At 44.8% G+C, this 27,745-nt stretch overlaps 1 protein-coding gene and 1 long non-coding RNA gene across 23 annotated transcripts in view; both read right to left on the reverse strand.

The window, feature by feature from the left end:
- LOC310766276 (uncharacterized protein) overlaps positions 1-12,921 on the reverse strand; it is a 38,124-nt gene extending 25,203 nt beyond the window's left edge. For 7 of the 22 annotated variants that reach the window (XR_014549984.1, XR_014549985.1, XR_014549986.1 and 4 more), the window contains exons 1-3: positions 12,780-12,797; positions 7,957-8,112; positions 5,519-5,609 (exon numbers count right to left, since the gene is read on the reverse strand). Coding sequence is in view for 2 of the 22 variants with exons in the window: in XM_083622389.1 (XP_083478515.1) it covers positions 7,957-8,062 (106 nt within the window). In the remaining 20 variants the exon portion in view is untranslated. The other 15 variants (XR_014549992.1, XM_083622389.1, XM_083622388.1 and 12 more) reach the window with 13 other exon arrangements.
- The window catches only part of LOC310766314, a 125,881-nt gene that overhangs the window by 24,600 nt on the left and 73,536 nt on the right, over positions 1-27,745 (reverse strand). The gene's annotated exons all lie outside the window — the stretch shown is intronic.

A 27,745-nucleotide genomic window follows, 5' to 3' on the forward strand; every position in this document is an offset into this window, starting at 1 on the left:
AGCAACGTTATCATTTTATAACATAGAGAGGGAAATAAATATTTTAAGAGGTTTAATAAAGGACACCCACAGAGATGACCTTAAAAAGAATTCCAGGAAGACTCGTTTGCAAACAAATAATGGGTTTGTTTTGCTTTTTAAAAATGTGCTTTAAAATGTAGAAAAGTTTTGATTTTGAGGTTAATGAAGTTAATTATTCTGCTCTTTAAAAATGGGAAGGTCAAACAGCATTGTTTTGGGAAAACCAAAAATAGCTTTCCTGAATGTAAACAATGTGCAAAGAAAACAGCCCAGTAGCACAAGTTCAGATCCTTGAGTCTAGTGAGCTGCTCACATGTCTTTGTCTGTGTGTCTGTTGCACCCTTTACTAGCCCTGTACAACCTTCTCACTTCCCTTTCAGACAGCTGATCTGTTGACAAAGGGGAGGGGGGGAGAGAAAAAGAAAGCTAGTCTGTGTATAATTCAATTTGTGCATATTATGTTACACAGCTTAAGAAACAGCTACATTTATTATTAATATTTAACTGTGAGGTATGTAAGTAGCTAACATTTGCATGTTTAGCATTTGCATTTCTTCTTGTATTCACATGCTAACCAATAGTGCAGTTCCTGCTTGCAGAACAGATGTGTGTGCCTTTTAATCCTAAACACAAGGTGGCTAGCAGAACAGTCTAGGTCTCAGACACTTGGATGCTCAGTGCTGGGCCTCTTATATTGAAGGTGTAGCAGGTCAATCTATATACAATCTAGTGTTTTAAAAAAACCACAACTGAGGTAAGGGAGCCAACTATTTTTTCCCATGGCTTCTAAATTTCCCCTCTACCACCGTGTTTGCTGTCATGCCAGCAACGGCTTCTGTAATATTATGCACCAAATGCTGTGCCACAACATGATATATGACACCACCAAACCTAACCACCAGCCTACTCAAAAGGTCACATGAATTGGGACAGCAAAATTCCACCATGCAATTCTGTGGCGATACCCACAAGGAAAACTTGTAAGCGAAGCAGCAGAGAGGATGGCAAAAGTCATAGCAGGTAAAGGGGAAGGCCTCGATGGATAGCTTGGTCAGCACAGCACGAGACTCTTAATCTCAGGGTCATGGGTTCAAAAAGGCTCCTGCATTGCAGAGGGTTGGACTAGATGACCCTCATGGTCTATACAATTCTGTGATTCTATCCTATGGAAAAGCTAAAAGAGAGAAAGGCCATTTGCAAATTACAAACAGTTTTGAAAGGCAAAGACACATTTCAGCTTAACTCTAAATTCTATTTTGGCATGTTTTATTTTGTGTTCTTATCCCCCAGTGCTAGTTTTGCTTATTCTCTACTTTAGTCATCTTCAGGTAGTGTTCTGAGGAATTTCCTCATAAGCTAATCAGGACTCGTAAAGGTAAAGGGACCCCTGACCGTTAGGTCCAGTTTGCGGACGACTCTGGGGTTGCGGTGCTCATCTCGCTTTACTGGCTGAGGGAGCCAGCATACAGCTTCTGGGTCATGTGACCAACATGACTAAGCCGCTTCTGGCGAAACAGAGCAGCTCACAGAAACACCGTTTACCTTCCCGCTGGGGCGGTACCTATTTATCTGCTTGCACTGCGTGCTTTCAAACTGCTAAGTTGGCAGGAGCAGGGACTGAGCAATGGGAACTCACCCCGTTCCAGGAATTCGAACCGCCAACCTTCCGATCAGCAAGCCCTAGGCTCTGTGGTTTAACCCACAGCGCCAACCGCGAATCAGAACTCATACTTAGTCATAAACTTTAATTTCACTGGGTTCACTTAGTGTAAAATTTAGTTGAATATCACCCTTTAAAAAAAATAATTGTCGACTCAACCACTCCTTTCCTTCTTGCATCTTTCATTCAGCTTCCGTTCTTTAAAAACATAATGAAGTTTCCCAGAGACCTTACTCCTAGGGGATTCAAAAAAACGCCTCAGAGGAAATTTCGGACATGGAACAGAAATGCTGTCTAGGTCACTGAACATTAATATTTTGTTTTCCTTTTATATTTCTAACTTTCACTTCAGTGTAAACTCAATTACCATTACTTGGGAACAAGATTAACCACAGATTCTGCTGCAGTATGGGCACACAGATTGCAAAGAACAAGGCCCTATCTAATGAATGTTGTAAAATTACAAGGAATTCTGGGCACTACTTCACTCTTTCTTCAAACGTCTCCCTCAAAAACTATTTATTCCATGAAGCCCTTGCACAGCCCTCTCTGGTCCTCCTTTTATCATCTCCACTCCTATCAAAACATCAGACTGCAAGCTCCTTGGGACAGAGCCCTGTATCTTTTTTGCTTACGTTCCAGAGCTCCATGTCCCAAGTAAATAAACTTCTATGCAGTATTGCTAAGGTATTAAGTCACGTCTTGGAGGTTTTTCCAGTTACACTCATGTGCAACATTAGGGCCAAACTTGTGCTTCTCCAAAAGAGAATCAGCTTACAGTCGATTGTGAGTTGTGCCACGTGCCAGCACAGGATGAAAAATCTGGCAGGAACATACAAACTTGAAAATTTTAAGGTGGTTTAGCCTTCACGGTCAAGGAAAAAGCTTGCACATGCAGAAGTAATTGCTTAGAAAACAGAGAAAAGCTAAAGAGACATTAGGGTTCTGCTGCATAACTAGCTTTGAATTATATGGCTTTTAATTTGTATGAGCTCCATCACTCCATCACAGACCAGACAAGAAAGGAGGAGGAGTGGCGTTATATGTCAGGGATGTGTATACCTGTGAAGAGATCCAAGATTTAGAACCTCAAAGCCAAAGTGAGAGCATCTGGGTCAAAATTAAGGGAGAGAAGAATAACAGTGACCTCATTGTGGGAGTTTACTATAGATCCCCAAGCCAAACGGAGGACATAGATGATGCCTTCCTGGAACAGATGGCCAAGCATGCAAAAGGAAGGGAGATAGTAGTAATGGGGGACTTCAATTACCCGGATATTTGTTGGATGTCAAACTCAGCCAAGAGCATAAGGTCAAACAGATTCCTCACTGGCCTTGCAGACAACTTCATTGACCAGAAAGTGGGAGAAGCAACAAGAGGAACAGCCATTTTAGATCTGGTCCTAACCAATGTTGATGACCTGGTTAGTGGGGTAGAAGTGGAAGGATCATTAGGCGCGAGTGATCATGCTCTTCTGAAGTTCACTGTACAGCGGAAAGGAGCAGCCAAGCATACTAGGACTCAATTTCTTGACTTTAAGAAAGCCGACTTCATAAAACTTAGGGAAGTGCTGGGTGAGATCCCATGAACAGTAATACTAAAAGGAAAGGGAGTTCATGATGGCTGGGAGTTTGTTAAGAGGGAGATAGTAAAAGCACAACTTCAGGCAATACCAATGAGACGGAAACATGGAAGGTGCCTAAAGAAGCCAGGGTGGCTACCTAAAGAACTTTTAACTGAGTTAAGATTAAAAAAGGATGTGTACAAAAAACGGAAAAGGGGGAAAACCACCAAAGAGGAATTCAAACAAATAGCCAGCACGTGTAGACACAAATTCAGAAAAGCTAAAGCACAGAATGAACTCAGGCTTGCTAGAGAGGTTAAAAGCAACAAAAAAGGCTTTTATGGGTATGTTCGTAGCAAAAGGAAGAACAAAGAAACAGTGGGGTCACTCAGAGGAGAAGATGGTGAAATGCAAACAGGGGACACAGAAAGGGCTGAACTCCTCAATGCCTTCTTTGCCTCAGTCTTCTCTGATAAAGAAAACAATGCCCGACCTGAAGAATTTGGAGCAAATGATTCAGCAGAGGAAACACAGCCCAGAATAACTAAGGAGATAGTACAAGAATACTTGGCTAGTTTAGATGTATTCAAGTCTCCAGGGCCAGATAAACTGCATCCAAGAGTATTAAAAGAACTGGCAGATGTGATCTCAGAACCACTGGCAGTCATCTTTGAGAATTCCTGGAGAACAGGCGAAGCCCCAGCAGACTGGAGGAGGGCAAATGTTGTCCCTATTTTCAAAAAGGGGAAAAGAGAGGACCCAAATAATTACCGCCCAGTCAGTCTGACATCAATACCAGGGAAGATTCTGGAGCAGATCATTAAGCAAACAGTCTGTGAGCACTTAGAAAGGAATGCTGTGATCACCAATAGTCAGCATGGATTTCTGAAAAATAAGTCATGTCAGACTAACCTGATCTCGTTTTTTGACAGAATTACAAGCCTGGTAGATGAAGGGAACGCAGTGGATGTAGCCTACCTTGATTTCAGCAAGGCATTGGACAAGGTGCCCCATGATATTCTTGTAAAGAAGCTGGTAAAATGCGGTCTTGACTATGCTACCATTCAGTGGATTTGTAACTGGCTGACTGACCGAACCCAAAGGGTGCTCATCAATGGTTCCTCTTCATCCTGGAGAAGAGTGACTAGTGGGGTGCCACAGGGTTCTGTCTTGGGCCCGGTCTTATTCAACATCTTTATCAACGACTTGGATGATGGACTCAAGGGCATCCTGATCAAATTTGCAGATGACACCAAACTGGGAGGGGTGGCTAACACCCCAGAGGACAGGATCACACTTCAAAACGACCTTGACAGATTAGAGAACTGGGCCAAAACAAACAAGACGAATTTTAACAGGGAGAAATGTAAAGTATTGCACTTGGGCAAAAAAAAATGAGAGGCACAAATACAAGATGGGTGACACCTGGCTTGAGAGCGGTACATGTGAAAAGGATCTAGGAGTCCTGGTTGACCACAAACTTGACATGAGCCAACAGTGTGACGCGGCAGCTAAAAAAGCCAATGCAATTCTGGGCTGCATCAATAGGAGTATAGCATCTAGATCAAGGGAAGTAATAGTGCCACTGTATTCTGCTCTGGTCAGACCTCACCTGGAGTACTGTGTCCAGTTCTGGGCACCACAGTTCAAGAAGGACACTGACAAACTGGAACATGTCCAGAGGAGGGCAACCAAAATGGTCAAAGGCCTGGAAACGATGCCTTATGAGGAACGGCTAAGGGAGCTGGGCATGTTTAGCCTGGAGAAGAGGAGGTTAAGGGGTGATATGATAGCCATGTTCAAATATATAAAAGGATGTCACATAGAGGAGGGAGAAAGGTTGTTTTCTGCTGCTCCAGAGAAGCGGACACGGAGCAATGGATCCAAACTACAAGAAAGAAGATTCCACCTAAACATTAGGAAGAACTTCCTGACAGTAAGAGCTGTTCGACAGTGGAATTTGCTGCCAAGGAGTGTGGTGGAGTCTCCTTCTTTGGAGGTCTTTAAGCAGAGGCTTAACAACCATATGTCAGGAGTGCTCTGATGGTGTTTCCTGCTTGGCAGGGGGTTGGACTCGATGGCCCTTGTGGTCTCTTCCAACTCTATGATTCTATGATTCTATACTTATAACACAACCGATTCCTTCCTTCACACCACCTCTGTCCTTACCCCAATGTCCAAATTTTGCAGCAACTAGGCCCCCCCGAGATGAAAACCAATTACAAATATATCACGGTTTCACAAAGCTAGTGATGTGAAGCTACACCACTCACCCATGATCTAAAAGGCCAAATTCCACCTCAGCTGTTATGAGCTCTCAAACTGATTTTGAGGTACACAGTCTTATTTTGTCATCTGCAAAATCTGAAAAATATACCTCATACGATTATGATGAGCAAGGCTTTCTAAAGCACTTCGCACAGTGCAAGTTCTGCATAAACAACTTTTTAACCACGTGCATCGTCCAACTTGCACACAGTATTTTGAGTTATGGCACACAAGATGTCAAGTGCCCTGTTGTACAAAACAAATGCATTAGTACTGGCATTTTAAAAATTCCACTGATCATCAGAGACAAGCAGGAACCTCTCTTAAGGATAAAGACACGTGCAGATCACGAGCAGGTTGTGCTAGGATGATCACATGCAACACTTGCTCATTCTCCTTCAAACTTTAAGAACTAACACTAACTGTAGGGAGGAAGACAGTCCTGCATTTTGTTCCTGCACTTTAGAGGCTGTACAAATAGTTCTCACTCTCCCATCTGTCAAGAGCTATTTACCAACTAGATGGGAGAATGAGCACATCACAAATGCTGTTTTGTGTTAAACAAGGCAGTACTATGAAGTGCAAGCATGCAACCGTGGCCCTCAGCCCTAGAGAACACATTGAACAATCCCTTTTAAAAAAACAAAACCCCAGCAGAAGTGTAACTGGCGGGAATGGTAACACAACTAAGAGAGGAACAACAACAGCAAACGATGCAGGTTGCGGCTAAGCAACCCAGAATAAATTATTGCAAAGTTGCACAACCCATGCCTCTCCTCCCACATCTATGGAAACATGGCATTGCCCCTGCAATTTATCCTAGCATTTGAGATAAAGGCTGCAATTAAATATGTACCTAACACTAACACAGACTTGCCAACTTCCACATGAGAGCCGGCCCAATTTATTAACTCCCACTAAAAGCAAAAGATTAGAAAAGTTGTGAGCCAAGTGGTTAGGGAACTCACGCAGAGTTGAAGAATATTCAAGAAGTGAAGTCACCCCTTTTGTTGAACCCTCTTATCTCCCAAATGCCTCATCCAATTTACCTCAAGTATTCCAGAAACATTCTAGCACCAAGATAAATATTACACAAGGTTTCAGGCAGCAAGTGGGGGTGAGCAGGCGATTGGGGAATAGATGGAAATTGGGACAGAAAGAATTTCTGACCCACAAGTACCTATCAACTTTGATCGCATTCATATAAACGTAAGAGACAGAGAACTAGAAAATTGCAGAAGGACTTCAAGAAGGTTCACATTAAGCTCTGCCCCCACATTCTTCAATTCTCCCTAAAAAGAATTAAGATAGACTTTAAGTCAGGTAGAAATACCTCCTAGAGTTCACATTTTCTTTCTCCGAAGTAAACACCTGGTTACTGCTTGGAATGTGGTCACTAATGTTAAATTGCTTACAAATGTTGATCCATATAGAATTGAGTTTAGAAAATCCAGCGGTGTGGGGCAAAAAAAATTCTGGGGCTTTATTTCCCCGTGCAGAAATTCCGTTTTTGTAAGCTCATTTGCAGAAAATGAATGGATGTCAATTGCAAATACAATACTAGGCAAGCTTGGAATGTAATACTTTTTTGCTTTGTCTAATAAATACAAGCAAACTGATCATGCTAAATTAGATCACACTCCAGCATGTGAGAATATTTTCTTATGCCAACCGATTTTTTTTTTCAATGAATGCTGTCCTAATTAAAAAAAAAAAACTCAATTCAGTCCTCCCACCCCCCGGAAAATCCACATCACTGTGCTTTAATATATTGCTGCCTCTTGAAGGAAGCTTGAGTTGTTGCATTTTTAAGACAGGACTGTGAGATGTGCCCAGGACAGGGTAGATTTTGAAGGCAGGCATTGAGAAAGACGCTTGGCAGCAACTCCCTGGTAACTGTCAACTGGAGGAACTGCTTGAACACTGCAACAGAAAGTGGCAAATTTCTAGGACTTAAAGCACTCTAACATCCCCATCTTTCTCCTTTTCAGCTTGGAAGAAACTGTTTGCCGCTTTCCCTTCTATTGCCATCTGTCCCACTGACCACCTTCCCCAAGTTTTCTTCAGATTCTCTCTGTGATGTTGGTGTTCCACAATTTTTTCCAGAAATGGGCATGTTTATTTTACTTGCATTTAATAAACAGAAACTGCCAAGTTTCCCTAATACTGCATTTGCAGTTGGAACCCATTCACTGTTACTAATGAACTTATGAAACGGAAAAGTTTTGGACTCTGGTTTGAAAGAAGCCGATTTTAGGATTCATTCACACAAGAATTAACTCCGAGAAATGCCAGTAGTTGGAATTTGCTCGTGGAAGTGCCACAATAAAGGATTCCCCAGAGCTGCTGAAATTACAGCTGTGTGAAGCACTTTGAAGTGCTCTGGGGCCTATTTTACTGTGAAACATGTGCAAACATACTTCATGCAGTGAAGTGGCCACACCTGAGGGGCAGGAAGAGAGGGAGAAAGAATTCTCTCTGCTCCCCAGAGAGGAGATGGTTGCTAAGGCCACTGCTTCATCCACCAACGGGGAGAAGGCCACCGACATAGCCAAACACTGCACCTTATATTTCACGAGCGCTTATGCTCCGTCTTCTCCTGGAAACCAATACAAGAAACAGCAGATGAGAGAGACTGTACAGATTCTTCTCCATTTGCCCTCCCTTCCCCACAATTGCACGGCAGTATTTATTCTTAAGATATGAACAGGTTTTTTACTCTAGTACAACTATTGTTTTAATATGGTGATGTATGTAGATGTTACCTGAGAACAACCTGAAAGCTGAACTTTCCTCCTCATACCACACACTGTTGTAGAAACACTGTATGGATACCACATTCAAAAGGTTTCACTTACGCATGTGTATAATCTAAGCCAGAAGTGAGGAACCTCCAGCCTTCAGGCCAATCCTGGCCCACCAGGAGTCCAACTTGAACTGCCAGGCTACTTCCCCAAAACTATGCCCATTCACCCATCGGCTGACATCACACATGATATCACCTAATAGGCACTAGATAATTGTTAAATCCTGCGTTGGCTGGGTACGAGTTCCCAGAAGTGCACAGCCAAACTGAGCAGGAATGAACCCCCACTTATCAGCTGAGGAGCAGGGTTCAATTCTGCTCAGTTTGGCCGGTTTCCATGCAAACACCTTCTTGTTTCAAGGAAATGGGCTTCCTCTACATCATTTAGGCAGTTTTCCATGAAAGCCTGCATCTGATCCCCTGCCAAAATAGCAGGACCCTCCCATTTTTAGCAGGAGATTCCAAACATTCAGAAAGAGAAGTGCATCAAAATCAGCTAAAATGGAGGGTTTTTTCTTCTTTTTTTAATCACTGTTTTAGCAGGGGATTCTATGCAACTCTCTGCCAAAATGAAGGAACAACCCCTCCCTTTTAGCAGCCCACAAGGTGCTTTTAAGTCCCAACTCTGGGAGTTCAAAGTACAGTGGTACCTCGGGTTAAGTTCTTAATTCGTTCCGGAGTCCGTTCTTAACCTGAAACTATTCTTAACCTGAATCACCACTTTAGCTAATGGGGCCTCCTGCTGCCGCCGCCGCGCCGCCGGAGCACAATTTCTGTTCTCATCCTGAAGCAAAGTTCTCAACCCGAGGTACTATTTTTGGGTTAGCGGAGTCTGTAACCTGAAGCATATGTAACCCGAGGTACCAATGTACTTCGGCACAAGACGTCACTGTGATGCCTTGCGAGTCACACATTGGCAGCCTTGCACACCTGCCAGGTTTGGTCAAAGAGGCTGATCCTGATAACGGTCTGGCCCATGTTGACAAAACAGTTTCCCTACCATGATCTAGACTGTACCCAAAGTCCCATTTCCCACACAACCCAACTGTAACTGCTGCAATCTGCTCCCAACTCAGTGATGTCCAAAACAGAAGATAAAGGAACAGCACATTCTCCATAATGTCCAGTATGAGGGAAATCCCATTCTCAGGGCTGCTTGGAAGGCTGTAGGTGGGATAGGATGGAAAACTCTATTACATAACTACTTCCTCATACTCGTGATGCACGTACAAGTATCCCAACAGGCACTACCACTGAGAATATGTCTCACAGCAACACTATCTTTACTCCCAACAAGTTAACCATCTCCTCAGATTTGAAAGGGACTTATAACATGACATATATGAAGAGCTGTGTATTGTACTGCAAGAGACTGTGTACTTGTTCCAGATCTCATGAGCAAAAAAAAAAAAAAAAAAGGCCAATGTGAATAAAACCTCAAGGTTTTGAGAAAAGATGCTTGTCCCACTTGCTATAGAGAACACAAACATATTTAGGCTGGTGACCTCCAAAAATCCACTAAGATCATAAGATCTGGAATGATCTGCTGAGTTACTGCTTCTTGCCCACACTTCAAGATGTGGAAGGCAGCTATGAAATTGGTGACATATTTTCCAGGAGCACATTAACACACCACGGAGCTTAATTTTTAACCCAGTTTGTAAAAAGGCCAATGGAATCTCCGCTTTTTGCTTTCAATACCCCTTCAAAGGTTATGCCCTCCCTCATGTGATATGTTATTAGAGCAAGCGAACTCAACTCCGCTGTGGTTAGTCCAAACAGTTTGGGAAGGGAAAAGAGAAAGGCGGCCATCTCTCAGCCTCTCCACAACTTCTTACAAACAGCTAAGGCAGCCCAAAAAAAGAAAAGGTGAGCAGCCTTCGAAGAGCCCCACCCATATGAGGATAATTATAGCAAAACCAAAATAATTCTAGTCCTTGGGAATTGTGGGGCTGAGAGCGGGAGGAATCAGGCCAGAAAACTGAGATTTTATATAGCAGCTAATTGAGCTAATTGTGTCCATTTTTATTCAAATCAACGAACTGGATAAGCCTCCTGAGGAAAGCAGCTGGGAGGAAGAATTCTCTACCCTGATGTCAAAATGTTAAGAAGTTCGCTTTTCATTACTCTGTGGAGGTTTGCCCTCACCAGCATTCTTTACCGCTGTTCTGCAAAACGAGACAGGGTGGGATAGCATTGAGTAAGCATGCTGACACGTCTGGCAGGTTCAATTAAGACTGTGCTGTGATGAGCTATCGGGCTGATTGCAGAGAAGTCACCCTATGACTACAGCAATTTACATCTGTTCTCATTCTAGAGGTTTCACACTTATTTCAAACAATCATCTACTTAGGTGTACATGTGATTTCTTCATTTAGCCCTGTAAAAAAACGACGATATAAATAGAGTGGTTTCCTGATACAAAGCAGCAACTGCTCATATAGTGAACAGGCAACTTCCACATCTTAGATGCACAACTGTCAATCACCGCAGGCCTGGGTACAGCTCATCGAAATGGAGTAATTTCAATGAACCACAATTTTTATTTAAAAAAATCCTGAGCAGCAATGCTGCATCAGCAGTCACTCAGATTCCCCCTAAGAAGTGTACTGTCAGCAGAAAGTTTCAGAAAGCAGAACCCAAGTTTCCAGCTCAGGAGCAACCTCCTGTTGCTATACGCTACAGCTCCGAGACTTCTCTTGTCTCATTCTTGCTTCCTCTCACAAACTCCCTTTCCTTCAATCCAACACTGCTTGCAATGGCCATGAAGAAACAAATCTGCTGTTTTAGTCCCAGTCCCTCCCTATCAGACATCATGGGATATATATATATTTAGTCCGTACAACATCATCCATCAACAATCTTAAAGAAGTGGCAAGCCTAGCTAAGGAAAGCAGATAAACAAGGAAGTGAAGAGTGTTACACAAAACTGTCACTTGATATCCGTCTTTTATAGAAACTATTTTGCTGGGAAGCTTGAGGGAAACACTCGGGATATCCCCTGCCACACTTCCTCAATTCTACGGATATCCCCTGCCCCACTTCCTCAATTCTACGGAGAAAGGGAAAGCTCTGCCAGCTGCTGGGTTGTGCTCTTTCCCCAAACACCCAGTTGCCCCCTAAAGGACGACCAAAGTGTCAAACAGCAATCACCAAGACAGGGTGCTCCAAAAAGATAATCAAAGGAATCAGAGCTGCCTTCCTATGCAGTACAGCTGCCCTAACAGGGAAGACCTCTCAGGGCAAAACGACAGAACTCTTTTGCGTCTTGTATCACCAACTCTTCCAACCCATCTGTGACATTCCTCCCTAAAGGAATCTTGACAGCAAAGCAGGGAAAACATCTTTATCTCCCCTCCGCATCACCCAACGTAACCAGAAAAGGACCCTGCGGGGCATGCAGAGGTCATGGCATGCATATATATTTGTGTGTGTGTGTGTGTGTGTGTGTGTGTGTAAGCTTGCCCAAAGCATATAGAACAGAAACCCTTTTTCAAACAGCACCTTTCCTTTTTGTACCAGTTCACTTTTCAGCAAGCCCTCCCCCCGCCACCCCCCATCCCATTCCCTTGACATCCTCAATGCCCAGAAACACAACAAGGAGGAAGCTTGTCAACTTAGGTGGGGGCAGTATTATGGGATGGGGAGTGGAGAGAGACAAGCACAGGACTGTTGGTACTTCTCCGGGACACTTGGGACAGATATGGGGGCACTCTAGAATGGTACCCCCCAAAAAAAACCCCAAAACTGCAAAAGAGCAGGGAGACTTATTTGAGGTGACGAATATAGGTGCGTTTCAATGTGGGGCTGTCGTTTTATTTCAGAGAAGTGCCGAAAAAGGGGGGGAGCTTCCTGCTTTTGACCCCATAAGTGAGGTGGGGACACACACACCTACATAGGTCTCAGAAACACACAGACCACGAAGAGGACTGGCACCTTAGGGTGGTTATGTGTGCGTTGGGGGGGGGGAAGGACACATTACATGAGGGGAAGGAAAGACTTCCTCATTTAAGTCTAGGGCTCCTGAGGGCAGGAGGAGAAGCACAGGGGTCACCCCTAAGTGGTTGGGGTGGCTGTTGCTGTTTTTTGCAGAAGTGACAGAAAAAAGAGGGGGGAAGGGCAGTTTCTGCTTTTGACCCCAATGTGAGGGGAGAGAACTATAAGGAACATAGGGGGCAGCCAGAAGCACCTAAGACTGTGAGGAGGGCTGGCACCTTAGGGTGCTTATCTGTGTATGTTGGTTGGGGGGGGGGCACACATTACATGAGGGGAACCAGAGGCTTCCCCCCCCTCCATGTCACCCCTATAAGTTCAGGGGCTCCTGAGGAGAAGCAATGAGAAAAGGGTACAGGGGGGCACCTCTTCTATGCCCCCCCACAAAGCCCCCCCAAAGGCGAGGAAGGGGGCGTGGCCACGGGGAACAGCGTACCCCACTCCTCCTCCTCCCCCCCCGCCCGTACCTGCTGTGGGGGTGGGGGGTGCGGGGGGGGGCTCTCGCTCTCTCCCCTCCCGCCCAATCCGCCCCCCTCCCTCCGCCGCTCCGGCCGCCGCTGCCGCCGCTTCTCCTCGCCTTTAGTTTGACCTTTTTCCGTGCCTCAGCTTTCTCCCCGCCCTCCGGGTCTCTGACGTCAGCGCCCTAGCAACCAATCCCCGCGCCGCCTTCCCTTCCTTCCTTCGCCCTCCCCCTTCCGCGCGCACGCTTCGCCCCGCCCCTCCTCCCGAGCTCTCGCGCTCGCACGCCGGTGAGAGAGAGAGAAGGGGCGTGACGGAATGGGGGAGGGCCGTTCGGGTGAGCCCACGTGGGCGCGCGGGAGCCAATCGGAAGCGCGGGCCGGCGATAGGCGCGCTGGGGCGGCCGCGGCTCCTGGTTCTGGCCGCGCAGGGGCAAGAAGGGGGCGTGGCGTGGGAAGGGCTTCCCTGATTGGAGGAGCGGGAGATGGGAGGGGAGAGCGGGGCGGGGCTTGATTTCCGGGGAAGGAAATAAGGAGCTCCCTGTTAGATGAATAGGCTGGGTCGCTATTTCTTCTTTCTGTCCGTGCGTGGGTTTTTTTTTTTGGTTTTTTTTTTTTTTTTGCTCTCCGATTTTGACAGTGAGGCGCGCGCTTTGCTGGAGTAGAGAAGCTGCATATGCATGCATTTTTAAAGTAATGCAAAAAATAATAGCACTAGTCTAGATAGATGGATAGGTGCACACATGAGTTTGTAGAGTAATGCGGAAATAATAGCACTTGTCAGAAAAGTGCACGCATGCATTTTCAGAATAGTGAAAACATAACAGCACTCGCAAGACAGGTGCAGACATGCGTTTGTAGATTAATGCGGAAATAATAGCACTTGCAAGAAAATGCACGCATGCATTTTCAGAATAGTGCAAACATAATAGCACTCGCAAGATGGGTGCAGACATGCGTTTGTAGATGAATGCAAAAGTAACAGTTCTTGCGAAAAGAAATTAGAAACGCATGCTCTTGCTTTGAGCTGTGCAAAACCGGCGCTGCTTGCTTGCACCTTTGATGCGCGATTTGCACAGCGCTGTAAAACAGCATATCTGCGGCTTAGGCACATAGGCGCCTGCTCGTCTTGCTTAGCGCGCTGACAACACTCCCGCGTGCTTTGCAGAATGCGGAAAAGTTTGCAACATTCTCAGGGAAGTTTGGCAACTTTCTTAAGGGCGTTGAGTATGTGATGTTGCGTGAAGGTCGTCTGGTGCCTCAAGTATTGAAGCTGATTCCCGTGAGGGGTGGGGGGAGGCAGGGTATAACTAATAATTCAGTAATGCTACAGTGCTAAGCGTGCCTACCCATAAATAAATTATATTGAATTCATTGGTGCATAAACACTGGAGAGTGGGATTAGGATGGCAGCCTAAATTGGTTAAAATTAAATTTCTTGCCATGACGCATACCCTGAAGATCAAAAGCGTTATGCTCTGCCATGCTGGGATCACAGAGTTGGAAGGGATCTGAGGGTCATCTAGTCCAACCCCCTGCAATGCAAGAATCTCAGCTAAAGCATCCATGACAGATGGCCATCCAACCTCTGGTTAAAAATTTCCAAGGAAGGAGAGTCCACAACCTCCTGAGAGAGACCATTCCACATTCTAACAGCTCTTACCGTCAGAAAGTTTTTCTGAACGTTTAGTCTGAATCTCCTTTCTTGCAACTTGAAGCCGCTGGTTCGAGTTCTGCCATCCAGAGCAGGAGAAAGCAAGCTTGCTCCATATTCCATGTAACAGCCTTTGAGATATTTGAAGATGGCTATCATATCTGCTTTCAGTCTCCTCTTTTCCAGGCTAAACATACCCAGCTCCTTCAGCCGTTCCTCTTAAGACTTGCCTTTTCCAGACCCTTGATCATCTTGGTTGCCCTCCTCTGCACACCTTCCATCTTGTCAATATCCTTCATACACAACAGCAAACACCAGCAGGCCATATTGCTACTGCTCCACCATTTCTGCCCATGCATTCTTCTGTTCCCTTGTGAGAACACCGGGAAAGATCTGTTATGCCAGTGTACTGCCTCAAATTTAATCACTTCACCCCTGCGATTTTCTGGCAGGAGGTACTGCAAATTGATTTTTTTTTCTGGAATCAAATAACAGTAATGCACACTAAATAAGAGTTATATTCCATTGTTTTTCCAGAAGTGCCTTTTATGTCGTATGAAAAGTCAACATAATGCAGAAATTCACAGTCAGGGAAACGCCAGGACAATGGAATAAACTGCCATGTGAATCGGCCACAGGCTGCACCTCTAGCTCAACATGTCCTGCCCAGGCTTCACCCACACTAAACCATTTTTCTGTGGATTCCACACTTGTCTCCCACTCTGGTCCTGCCCAGAGTCAAAGCAGCTTTCACATCCAAAGCGGACTTCATAACTCACATGGTGGGCAGCATACATCTTTCAAAGTTGGTCCATCTCCAAGGTCTATAGCTGGCAAGTGGCAAACTGCATATTCACCTACCTTTCCACAGGTCTTCCCCCTTTTTGCTTCTATAGTGCCCTGGGAGGTGGGGGAGAATTAATACAGTGGAAATTTAGGTCTCGTGGGACCTGACCTTTGCTTGAATCATGCATTGGTTTTGATCCCGTATAATTTTGACGGCTTGAGGAGGATCAGTCCAGTATATCTGAAGGAGCGTCTCAACCCCCATCGTTCTGCCCGGACACTTAGGTCCAGCGCCGAGGGCCTTCTGGCAGTTCCCTCACTGCAAGAAGCCAAGTTACAGGGAACCAGGCAAAGGGCCTTCTCAGTAGTGGCGCTCGCCCTGTGGAACGCCCTCCCACCAGATGTCAAAGAGAAGAACAACTACCAGACTTTTAGAAGACACCAGAAGGCAGCCCTGTTTAGGGAAGCTTTTAATGTTTGATGGATTACTGTATTTTAATATTTTGTTGGAAGTCGCCCAGAGTGGCTAGTGAAGCCCAGCCAGATGGGCGGGGTATAAATAAATTATTATTATTATTAGTCGTTGGATATGCCAACCTGCAAGGCACACACGCAACTTTTGCAACTCCATACATCGTGATTTTTCTTTTCCTTCCTGGCTTCTAAATTATGCACAGTTTCTGATTTTCTCATGTAGCTTCACCTCACTCAAATCAAAGGCATGCAAATGGCTGTTTCCCTTTGGCTGCTTGCATTCATTAATAATGAAATAAACAAGCACGGTTACATGTGCAAAACAAATCTTTTCCTAGAGGGGCAGGCTGCATTCTGCCTACAGTATTGTTGGGACGGCTGGAGCGCATGGGTTCTGTCTTCTCCATCGCAAGAGCTATTTAGGGAGGCATCCAATTATTAATGGGAGCAATTGATTTCCCCTGAAGCAAGAAGCCCCTTGCTACGCTATTTGGCTAGCTAACCAGACCAAATGCATTATTTCTCCAGAATTCAAAGAGGCAAAGATGTGATTCTCAGAGGAGAAATGTGCATTTTGTATTACTCACATTAGTGGAAAGAGAAGGCTTGCCAATAGCAGCCAGGTGAGCTTTGGAGGTTACTGAGCTCTAGACCTTACAACAATTCTCTCCCGTTCAGTCATTCAGTCATTTGGATTTGCAAAGGAGTTTACAAGAACAAAATAAGGTTTGTTATTTATATATATGGTATATCTGACATATATATCCCACCTTTCTCCTCCAAGGAACTTAAGGTTGTATATGTGGTTCTCCACCTTCCCCATTTAATCCCCAACAACAAGGTAAGTCAGGCTGAGAGGCAGCGAGTGGCACAAGGTCACCCCCAGCGAACTTTCTGACTGGTTGGGGATTCGAACCCAGGTCTCTCCCAAGTCCCTCTTCTAACAATCTATGACCACTACATTTTTTTCGCTATAACACAGTGGTACCTCGGTTTTCCAATGTAATCCGTTCCGGAAGATCGTTCGAGCTCCGAAACGTTCAAAAACCAAGGCGCAAAGGGCAGTCTGCAAATTTAATAGAGAAAATTGAGGGCTAGTCAAAGGTCACCCAACAGCTGCATGTGGAGGAGCGGAGACACGAACCTGGTTCACCAGATTACGAGTCTACCATTCTTAACCACTACACCACACTGGAGGTCCTTGAAGTATTGCAGTCCTAAGTCTACATCACTGGGGAGCAGCGCTGGGATCTTCCTCCTTCCCTATATGAAAAGGATGTTTAAAATAATGCTTGTAAAAAAACAAAACCAGAAGCTTTTCTTTTGGGAATTATAGGGATAGAACTACCTAAACTGTATAGAAACCTATTCATGTGTACAGTGGCAAGAATGTTACTCGCCGTAAAGCGGAAAGGAGCAGAAGTCCCAGCAAAGGAAGAATGGATACAAAAACTTATGGAACATGCAGAAATGGTGAAACTTGCCAAAAGAATAAGAAATCAAGATAACAAACTTTTTATAAAAGGATGGAAACGGTTTATTTAATTTTTACAGATAAATTGTCAACAGATAAGAACACTGGCAGGATTATTGTAATAACCTGCAGTTTCATAAGAGTATGTATTTAAAGAAGATGACTAAATGAGCTAATTGAGTTAATTTGGATATGCAGTAGATATTAAAAAATAAATTTAAGGAACCTCAGAAAGAGGGGGAAGGAAGTCAAGTTTTGAAATGTCAAAATGGTGGTAAAATCAGTGAAATGTATAAACCTGAAAAGTATAAATAAAGATTGGAAAAGAAAAAAGGGGATTTTCTCTCTCAAAGTGGGGGAGGGAGATAGAATCATAGAAAATGTAGAGTTGAAAGGGACGCGGAGGGTCATTTAGTGCAACCCCCTGCAATGCAGGAATCTTTTTGCCCAGTGCAGGACTCAAACCCACAACCCTGAGATTAAGAGTCTTGCGCTCTGCCAACTGAGTGCCTGTCGAACTTTGGTATATTTGGCCTCGCAAGAAGAAAGGGGATAAGATTCTCCTGTGAGACCCAGGTTCTGCACTCCCCCCCATTTCTTCACAATGTCTTTCTTTGCATTAATCCTGCTTGCTTGCATGAAGGTTAGACTGCATCCGGTCTTCCTCGAAAATTTATTCTGATTTTGTTGGTCATGCATCAATCAGCATTCATCCTGATTTGTTTTTCCAGGATGGGGAGAGGCTGTACACCTTCCTGCTCTCCATCCATTCATCCCACACTTTTTAGTTCATTCACCTGTCGCTTCCCTAGGGCAGGGGTGGGAAAACATTTCGGTCAGTCTTACGAGGCTTAGCCTTAACAGGATTGGGCTAAATTTGATAGATGGGCAGGACCACCCACCTGATGTCGTGATGGCATCAGGCACAAGGGTTTTGCCTTCATTAAACTGACAGATAAGCTATGGTTTTCCCATTAGTGATGTATGGAAGTGAGAGCTGGACCATAAAGAAGGCTGATTGCCGAAGAATTGAAGCTTTTGAATTATGGTGCTGGAGGAGACTCTTGAGAGTCCCATGGACTGCAAGAAGATCAAACCTCTCCATTCTGAAGGAAATCAGCCCTGAGTGCTCACTGGGAGGACAGATCCTGAAGCTGAGGCTCCAATACTTTGGCCACCTCATGAGAAGAGAAGACTCCCTGGAAAAGACCCTGATGTTGGGGAAGGGGACGACAGAGGACAAGATGGTTGGACAGTGTTCTCTAAGCTATGAAGATGAGTTTGACCAAACTGCGGGAGGCAGTGGAAGACAGGAGTGCCTGGCGTGCTCTGGTCCATGGGGTCATGAAGAGTCGGACACAACTAAACAACAACAACAAATTGACAGATAGCTCAGTTGGTTAGAGCATGGTACTGATAACGCCAAGGTTGCAGGTTCAATCCCTGTATGGAACAGCTGCATATTCCTTCATTGCAGGAATAGATTATTCTGCTCTAAAATTCTACGATTCATTTAGCAGGGGATGCTGATGCAAACCTTCCTGAATTCCTTGCTTTGCTGTAGCAGGCTTTCCATGCAAATCCCATTCCTGTGTTGAATCCTGTTGAACTGAGCAAGATTTCACCCCCAGCTCATCAGCCGACCAGCAGAGGGTTAAATCCTGCTTCTTTGCTCGTGGAAACAGGCAAACACAGCTAATACAGGATTTAACCCCGCTCCCCTGCACCATCACATGGTATCACAAGTAACACCATCTGATTGGTAAGTGGGTGTGGTTTGGAGAAAATGCCATTGTGGGCTCTCTCAGACCCCTGGGGCAGGACTTGTCGACATGCAGAGAGCCGGGAGGCCAGCTGGCAGGCCCCAGCTGTGCCGTCTCCATCCATCGGCCCGTGCTCTGACGTAAATCAGCGACCCAGGCTTCAAACCCAGGGCATGCTATCAGCAGAGAGAACTGCACACACAGAATAGGCGTGAGGCTCGTGGAAGCATACTACAACTACAGATTTAGTAATCATAAATCAGGACAAAGAAACATGTCGTCTCTCTCTCTTGTGTTGTCTCAGAGAGAACAGCAAAAGCAAAAGCTATACACAAACGGAAGTTCCCAGCATACTGTGCTGGAATGTAAACAGACATGTGACACATAACAATCCCATGTCTGTTCCTTAAGGTAGAATGGAATTCTCAACAGGACTAAGTTGCAGACGGGTCGAAGGTCGCTTATCCCTGTGCACAGGGACATATCTGCCATGGATGCTTTAGTTGAGATTCGGGCATGGCAAGGTTGGACTTGATTACCCTTGGGATCCCTTCCAACTCTGCAGTTCTATTCTAGGAGTGCCTTGATCCACTTCAGTTTTGCAGACCTAAATTTCAGGTACACGCTTGAACCCCTGTTGTGAAATACAGATGCTCTTGATGTAACCTCAGCCGATTACTTGTTATAAAATAAAGGACTGTGCTTTAGAAAGGCGTCTGCTCTTTTTTTCTCCACAAGAAGATCTGAGCTCGTGAAGGAAAAGTTACGGGTCTCTCCCTGTGCGGTTACAGGCATTGTAAAAATGGTATTTAAATTGTCCATTTGGTTTGACAGGCCAGGAAAAAATATATATATAAAAATTAAAATCTGTTAGATAAAACCTCCTGCCATTTTCAGATATATCCTAAGAAAAATAGGACTCTTGGATCATTGATATTCCACTAAAAATGAGAACGAGTGCAGAGATTTTCCCTGTTCACTTTGGTGTCCCTTTCTGTCATTTTTGTAGAGCTGTAAGTTACTAAAGTCCTCTGTTAACGCGGTTTAGAGATAACCATCTATCAGCATGGCCATTAGGAAACTCGATTTTTATCACTGAGATCCTTTTTTTTAGAAAATAATACCTGCTTGCAGTCCACTCTTTTTCTAAAGTATTGTTCTGGGTTTGTGGGGTGGTCAGTTTGGATGATGCCCCAAGTTCCTTCCAGTTCTTGGGATCCTGCACCCAGTGATTGTTTGAATCTAAGATGGTCAGACAAGTTTCTTTGAAGAAGACAATGACCTTAGCTCCTCCTCAGCATCCCAAAAGAATGAGATAGGTTGCAAGAGCTACACTTAAAGAAGAAGGTCTTCTTCTTCTTCCTCTTCTGCAATTACACGTAGCTGAGTAAGATTGTCTTCCATAAACACGGTTTTAAAAGTGAGTCCGTAAGTGACTATGGAGGCCAATTCTGGATCCACACGTCCTTCCACAGTGTGGGCATAGGTTTCCGGGCAGGAGCTGATCATGGTGAGGGTTTGCCAAGCGTGCCTTCCTCTTAGTACATTTCTTCCTTTCGTCCTGAGTTTGAGTGTCTTCAAAGCCCATGGCACCTTTGGTAAAGGCTGTTCTCCAATTGGAGCGCTCGCAGTGTTTCCCAGTTGTCGGTGTTTATACTACATTTTTAAAGATTTGCCTTGAGAGAGAGTCTTTAAACCTCTTTTGTTGACCACCAGCTTTACGCTTTCCATTTCTAAGTTCGGAATAGAATAGTTGCTTTGGAAGAGGATAATCAGGCATCGGCACAACATGACCAGTCCAATGAAGTTGATGTTGAAGAATCATTGCTTTGACACTGGTCATCTTTGCTTCTTCCAGTCCACTGGCATTAGTTCACCTGTCTTCCCACTTAAGTGGTGGTATCCCCCTGGTTAATGGGATGGGGGCATTTATGTTGATATTTTCACCCCCTCCCATTGCGAGAATCTCCTGATATGATGTTTTGAGAAAAGAGGGGGCGGAAACTGCTCTTCGCTTCTTCCGCTCCTGACTGCCTGTCTCTCTGTGGAGCCAGTGTGGTGTAGTGGTTAAGAGTGGTAGACTCGTAATCTGGGGAACCAGGTTCGCGTCTCTGCTCCTCCACACACAGCTGCTGGGTGACCCTGGGCTAGTCACACTTCTTTGAAGTCTCTCAGCCCCACTCACCTCACAGAGTGTTTGTTGTGGGGGAGGAAGGGAAAGGAGAATGTTAGCTGCTTTGAGACTCCTTCGGGTAGTGATAAAACGGGATGTCAAATCCAAACTCTTCTTCTTCTTCTGTGTGTTATCATTCTGTAGTGACTAGATGGCTGAGTGAGAGCTGCAAGACTCATGCAAGCCAGTAGTTTTAGTTTGTAGCAGCTATTAGAGTGGTACCTTGGGTTACATACACTTCAGGTTACATACGCTTCAGATTACAGACTCCACTAACCCAGAAATAGTACCTCGGGTTAAGAACTTTGCTTCAGGATGAGAACAGAAATCGTGCTCTGATGGTGTGGCGGCAGTGGGAGGCCCGATTAGCTAAAGTGGTGCTTCAGGTTAAGAACAGTTTCAGGTTAAGAACGGACCTCCGGAACGAATTAAGTACTTAACCTGAGGTACCACTGTAGAAGTTATGCTTCACAGCTAGCTTCCGTGTTATTTATACTCTGCTGAGTCTGGTGCTCACAATGCACAGTTGTGAGTCCAGTGCACTGAGACCTGCTTCCCAGGATTGGAAGGTCTTTGGAAGTGCTCCAGTCGACTAGCCCAGTCGGGGCAGAACCAGTTATTGAGCCCAGTTGATGACATCAGTTGAAAGGCGTACTGCCAATTTCCTCCACCCCTTTCTCCTAGCTGCCGTGGAGGAGAACAGTAGCCAGGGAGAAATGTGTGAGTGGAAGCAGGCTAGAAGCTGGAAACACAGAGGCATGCCTGCTCTGTTCTGGATCCAAAGTTGTAACTAATAGAGAAGTGCTAACTAACAGTGTTAGATATGAAAGCTAGGAACTAAATGGGATCTTAAACTTAGGTTATGGGCGCCGCAACAGAATGTCTAGGGATGCTATTTTATAACAAGAATACAAAACTGGAAATGAATGAACTGCAGCTAAAATCTCATATTGATTTTTCAAATGGTCTAGTCCACTTCTGAAGATTGAAAAAACAAAAACAAAGCCATACTTCTCCAGCCCTAATATTCTTATGTGGGTCCCTTCTCCAGTCTTCAGAGAGTGGCTGGGAGGCAGAAAAGGTCCTTTCATTCTAGCAGTTGCAGTTTTAATCTGAAATCTTAGGCACGGTACTGCACCCAAAGCTCAGAAACTGCTCGCACTAATGAAATTCCCTGTCGCAAAATGCGCCTAGAACAACGGGAGTTTCAAGTTCCGGGTGCTAAGGTTGTACACATATATGTCTAAATAAAACCCTAAGGCCCTGAGCAATGAAAAGACAACAGATCACACATGGGTGAAGGGGAATGGGGGGTATCGGGGAATTTGAAATATTATTTATAATATAAAAGCTTTAATATAAAATTTCTAACTGTCTTGGATTTGTATACAGCAAAGAGAAGTCTAGAGTAATTAGGTATATTTTAATTTAGTTAAATATGTAATAGGTTTATGTTAGAAAATGAATATGGATGTTGAATTTGATGTTTGTAATTTAAAATAAAAAATTAAAAAAGAAAAGAAAAGACAACAGTGCCCCCATATGTAATTAATAGAATCATAGAGCTGGAAGGGACCCTGAGATCATCTAGTCCAACCCCCTGCAATGCAGTAATATGTAGGTGTCCCCGCAACCTTGGTGTAACACATTCTTTTGATCTGCATTAGCAGCTGGACCCTGATTTAGGTGGGGATCAGTAATAAAAGAGAACAGGAAAAATTATTATTATTACTATTATTATTATTATTATTATTATTATTATTATTATTATTATTTTACTGCCATTCATCCCAGAGTGGTTCACAACAGAAAAATACAAAATGGGAATACAAAATACATAAAATCAAGAGAGAGGAGTGTGACAAAATCTAGCAAAGATCAGGTTTCCCCACGATGACTACTTTGGTGCTTAAAAAATAAATAAATCAAAAATCAGATGATGATGATGATTTTAAAAAGTCTGGTTTTTGTTCATCTGCAATGCTGGTTCCCAAGCACTTGCTTAGTCCCACTTATTGGATAATCCCACACTGTGTGTGTGTGTGTGTTTGAGAGAGAGAGAGAGAGAGAGAGAGAGAGAGAGAGAGAGAGAGAGAGAGAGAAGGCCACCCTGGAGCAAGAGGTAAGAGCGCTAGTGGCTGGTGCATTGCATTTAACTGAGGAGATCAGAAATTTCAGTGGGTGGGGTCTCTAGCAATAGTTCCCCATTCTGTTTTGCAAACGTTATCCCACTGTCCTTGAATAAAACAACAGCCTTGTTTTGTCAGCTTCGGAGATTTATTCAGTAAGTTTGCCACTGGGCTGTGCTATAACTCTATATATTCAGCGCACTGGTTTCTCAAAGACCCACTCGCTGTGCATTATTCAGTGGAACGAACATGACTGATGCAGGCGCAAGTTGTCGAATGTCATAAGAAGATGCTCAATAATTAATGCCAAGGTAACTCTCTGAGTTTGGTCTGCTCCTTTCACACTAGGCTAGCAGATAGCACACCCGGTTATTTGCTCCGAAGTCACTCTGCGCAAAAAAAGCTACACATCTTGGCAAAAACGCACTGTTTCACTTTGGTATTCAGCGTATAGCTCTGGAGACCTATATAAGGCACCATAAGCTCTAAACCTTATAACAGATCCATTCAACTCAATCGCAAGGAAAGAGTGGGGGAAATGTGGCCTTCCAGATGTTCAGAGCCGATGGGAATTGTAGTACAAGAACATCTGGAAAGCCACATGTTCCCCAACTGATGTTGTCTGAGGTTCATATGTCTTGGTTCAGGATACAAGCCTCGGTTATGCAAGGTTCTCACAGAGAGAAGGTGTTCCACCAATGAACTTGTCATGGGGACAGCCTGACGTAGACAGGTGTGCTGAATCCTATAATCCAAGGGTGGGAAACTAGAACCAGCTGGTGAGATGGATCTTTATCTCCTCCACTCCCAGGTTTGGCAAGTGTGTGGGGCTGACTACCTGTTAACTGCGTGATGCCACAGTGACATCAGATGATCAACAGAAGTATAGTGTCCAGATCAAGGGAAGTAATAGTCCTACTCTATTCTGCCTTGGTCAGACCACACCTGGAATACTGTGTCCAGTGCTGGGTACCACATTTTAAGAAGGATGTTGACAAGCTGGAATTTGCAGAGGAGGGCATCTAAGATGATCAAGGGTCTGGAAACCCACCCTTATGGGGAATGGTTGAAGGAAAAGAGGAGACCAAGAGGAGATGTGATAGCCATCTTCAAATATCTCAAGGGCTGTTGCATGGAGGATGAAACAAGTTTATTTTCTCATGCTCTGAAAGGTAGGACCCAAACTAATGGCTTCAAGTTTCAAGAAAGGAGGTTCTGATTAAACATCAGGATAAACTTTCTGACAGTAAGAGCTGTTTGACAGTAGAACGGTCTCCCTCAGTATTTTGTGGAGTCTTCTTCACTGGAGGCTTTTAAGCAGATGTTGGATGGCCATCTGTTATAGATACTTTAGTTGAGATTCTAGTTCATGGGTAGGCAAACTAAGGCCCGGGGGCTGGATCTGGCCTCATCGCCTTCTAAATCTGGCCCGCGGACGGTCCGGGAATCAGCTTGTTTTTACATGAATAGATGTGTCCTTTTATTTAAAATGCATCTCTTGGTTATTTGTGGGGCATAGGAATTCATTCTTCTCTTTTTTTAGATATACAGTCATACCTTGTGTTGCGTTTGCTTCAGGTTGAGTGTTTCCAGGTTGCGTCCCGCGGCGACCCAGAAGTACCGGAAAGGGTTACTTCCGGGTTTCGCCACTTGCGCAGATGTGCAAAATGACATCACACGCATGCGCAGAAGTGGCAAATCGTGACCCACGCATGCGCAGATGTGGGTTGTGTTCTGCTCATGTTGCGAATGGGCCTTCGGAGCGGATCCCGTTCGCAACCAGAGGAGCCACTGTATATTCTGGCCCCCAACAAGGTCTGAGGGACAATGGACCAGCCCCCTGCTGAAAAGGTTTGCTGACCTCTGGTCTAGGATGACGCTCGGGTCCCTTCTAACTCCACAATTTTATGATTCTGTGGCGCTTTTTTGCATAGCACTGTACACCTAAGCCACCAAGTTCACCTGACTGTTGATGCTGACAAATGTCTGCACACAGGGCATTGTAGAGTGTTTTGCAAGGGCTACTGATCATCAGTAGCTGCAAACCCTCTTAGGTGTGTCTTTACCTGCCTAGGTGTGTCTTTCCCTGCTCTTGTAGGGCAGGTGAGTGTGGCTTGGGGCTGGCAGGCATAATTACACCCCCAACTCTACTAGAGCTTCTCAGCTGGAATAACTCAACTGTAGGCTTGCTCTGTAAAGGAGTTTAAATTTAGCTGATGGCTTGATGCGTAGCTGTGAGCAGAAATAAGCCAGAGCCTTCTGAATAATCCTTACAAGAGCACCTGAAATGATAGGTCTTTATTTGTGTGAGTGCAGCTTTAGAAAAATATGATATTGATATGGAATAATCAGCATCTATAAAAATGCCATCCGTTTCATTCATGGTTTTTAATTTCTTCTATTTCCCCCCACCAACCCCCATTAAATGACTGATACTATTTGATTTAGAAGTTGCTCTTTTATTTCCTCGCGAGCTGGCTGCCCGCCAGCTTTTAAAATAGATAGTGCTTGATATATTAGAGGCTTTTTAATTAATTACTTGGATGTTTCTTAACAAGCTTATGCATTGTAACGTGCGTATAAAGGACACTGTGATACAAAGAAGGCTCCAAGTGACGGCATGGGTCTTCCTCCTCCTCTTCCTCAGAGCTGATCCTGTGGACCCACCTCACTCCAAGGTCTATGCTCCCCCTCAAATTCCTGCATTTCCTACTAATCTTCTCCATCAATTAATGAGGTTGGGAGGGTGGAACTGCATTCAAAGGAGAGAGAGAATTTTGACAAAATTCTTACGGCAGCAATACCGGGTTGTTGTTTTTTTTGGGTCTTATGTTATTTTGAAGTGGCTGGGAGGCATTTCTTAACATCCTTTCCTTCCTTCTACATACGTCTACATACATACTTTGGGACGTGGGTGGCGCTGTGGTCTAAACCACTGAGCCTCTTGGACTTGCCGATCAGAAGGTTGGCGGTTCAAATCTCCGCAACAGGGTGAGCTCCCATTGCTCTGTCCCATCTCCTGCCAACCTAACAGTTCGAAAGCATGCCAGTGCAAGTAATTAGGTATCACTGTGGCAGGAAGGTAAATGGTGTTTACGTGTGCTCTGGCTTTCGTCATGGTGTTCTGTTGCGCCAGAAGCACTTTAGTCCTGCTGGCCACATGGCCCAGAAAGTTGTCTGCGGACAAACGCCGGCTCCCTCGGCCTGAAAGCAAGATGAACACTGCAACTGCTCATCTTGCTTTACTGGCCGAGGGAGCCGACGTTTGTCCGCAGACAGTTTTTCCAGATCATGTGGCCAGCATGACTAGGCCACTTCTGGCGAAACCAGAGCAGCACACGGAAATGCCGTTTACCTTTCCACCAGAGCGGTACCTATTTATCTACTTGCACTTTTTGGTGTGCTTTCGAACTGCTAGGTTGGCAAAATGCTGGGACAGAGCAACGGGAGCTCACCCCGTTGCGGGGATTCAAACCACCAACCTTCCAATCGGCAAGTCCAAGAGGCTCAGTAGTTTAGACCACAATGCCACCCACATCCAATAGGAATGATAGAAACGACTAATTCCCCGACTCTTGAAAATGCAAGAGCTGTTGGCCAACGGGGTCTTTAAAAACCCCATCTCCCAATTTGCTCCGTATTCCATTTAGCCCAGGGGTGGGGAACTTCAAGACTGGAGAACTCACTGCAGCCCTCACAGTCTCTGCTCTGCACTTTCCTCAAGTGCTTTTGCCTGGCTGGCTGGAATGTGTCCTTATATTGCAATAATTCCTCTTTCTTGTCTGATGGGCGATGGAGAGGTGGTTGCACATGTACAAACCATTTTCTTTTGCACAGTCACATTACCTGCTGGAACATGGGATGATGTGCAGAAGTAAAAGCCATGTCCATTATTCTGTCCATGTCCACTGCTGCTTGTAGCATGTGGCTTCTGAGAGCCTCCCTAGGAGGGAATGCAGGCCCCATGCTGGAAAAAGTTCCTTCAGCCCCTGATCTAGTCTGGCAAAGCGATCTGGAGAATTCAATTTTTGGAATCTGGATTGAGTTTGGATTGGGGGGGGGGGGGTTGCTTACGCGCCGAAATGGCTACCTTTACTTTTTGTGTAACTTTCCAGTGACACACTCCAGTCCAGAACTGCATGCTCCAACATGCAATATGGAAATCTCTTTTCTGCGGGAGGAAGTTTGTCCTGCTGCTGTCCAGACAAATGCAGTTAAATTTAAGTTCTGGGGACATCAAATTTGGCAACAACTGGGAATAAATTTGCTTTCAAACCCTGAGGAGCTATATTAATCTTAAGGCACAGCTTGCTCAACAATTAATTTAAGAGATTCTCCACCGCCAGTTACGTCAACTGCTAACTTTCTCTCTCCTTTTTTGGAGCAGGGTATTTGTGGATTTGGCAATGCTCTCCCTTCTGTGTGCTCTTTGTGGGAAACAGAATTATGCCTGGCTAATTCAGACATCCTATTCCCAGCAGGTAACACAACATATAAAGGATGGCTTTGCACATATTCCTTT

This window comes from Podarcis filfolensis, assembly GCF_964270895.1.
Source record: "Podarcis filfolensis genome assembly, chromosome: 7".
Lineage (NCBI taxonomy): Eukaryota > Metazoa > Chordata > Lepidosauria > Squamata > Lacertidae > Podarcis > Podarcis filfolensis.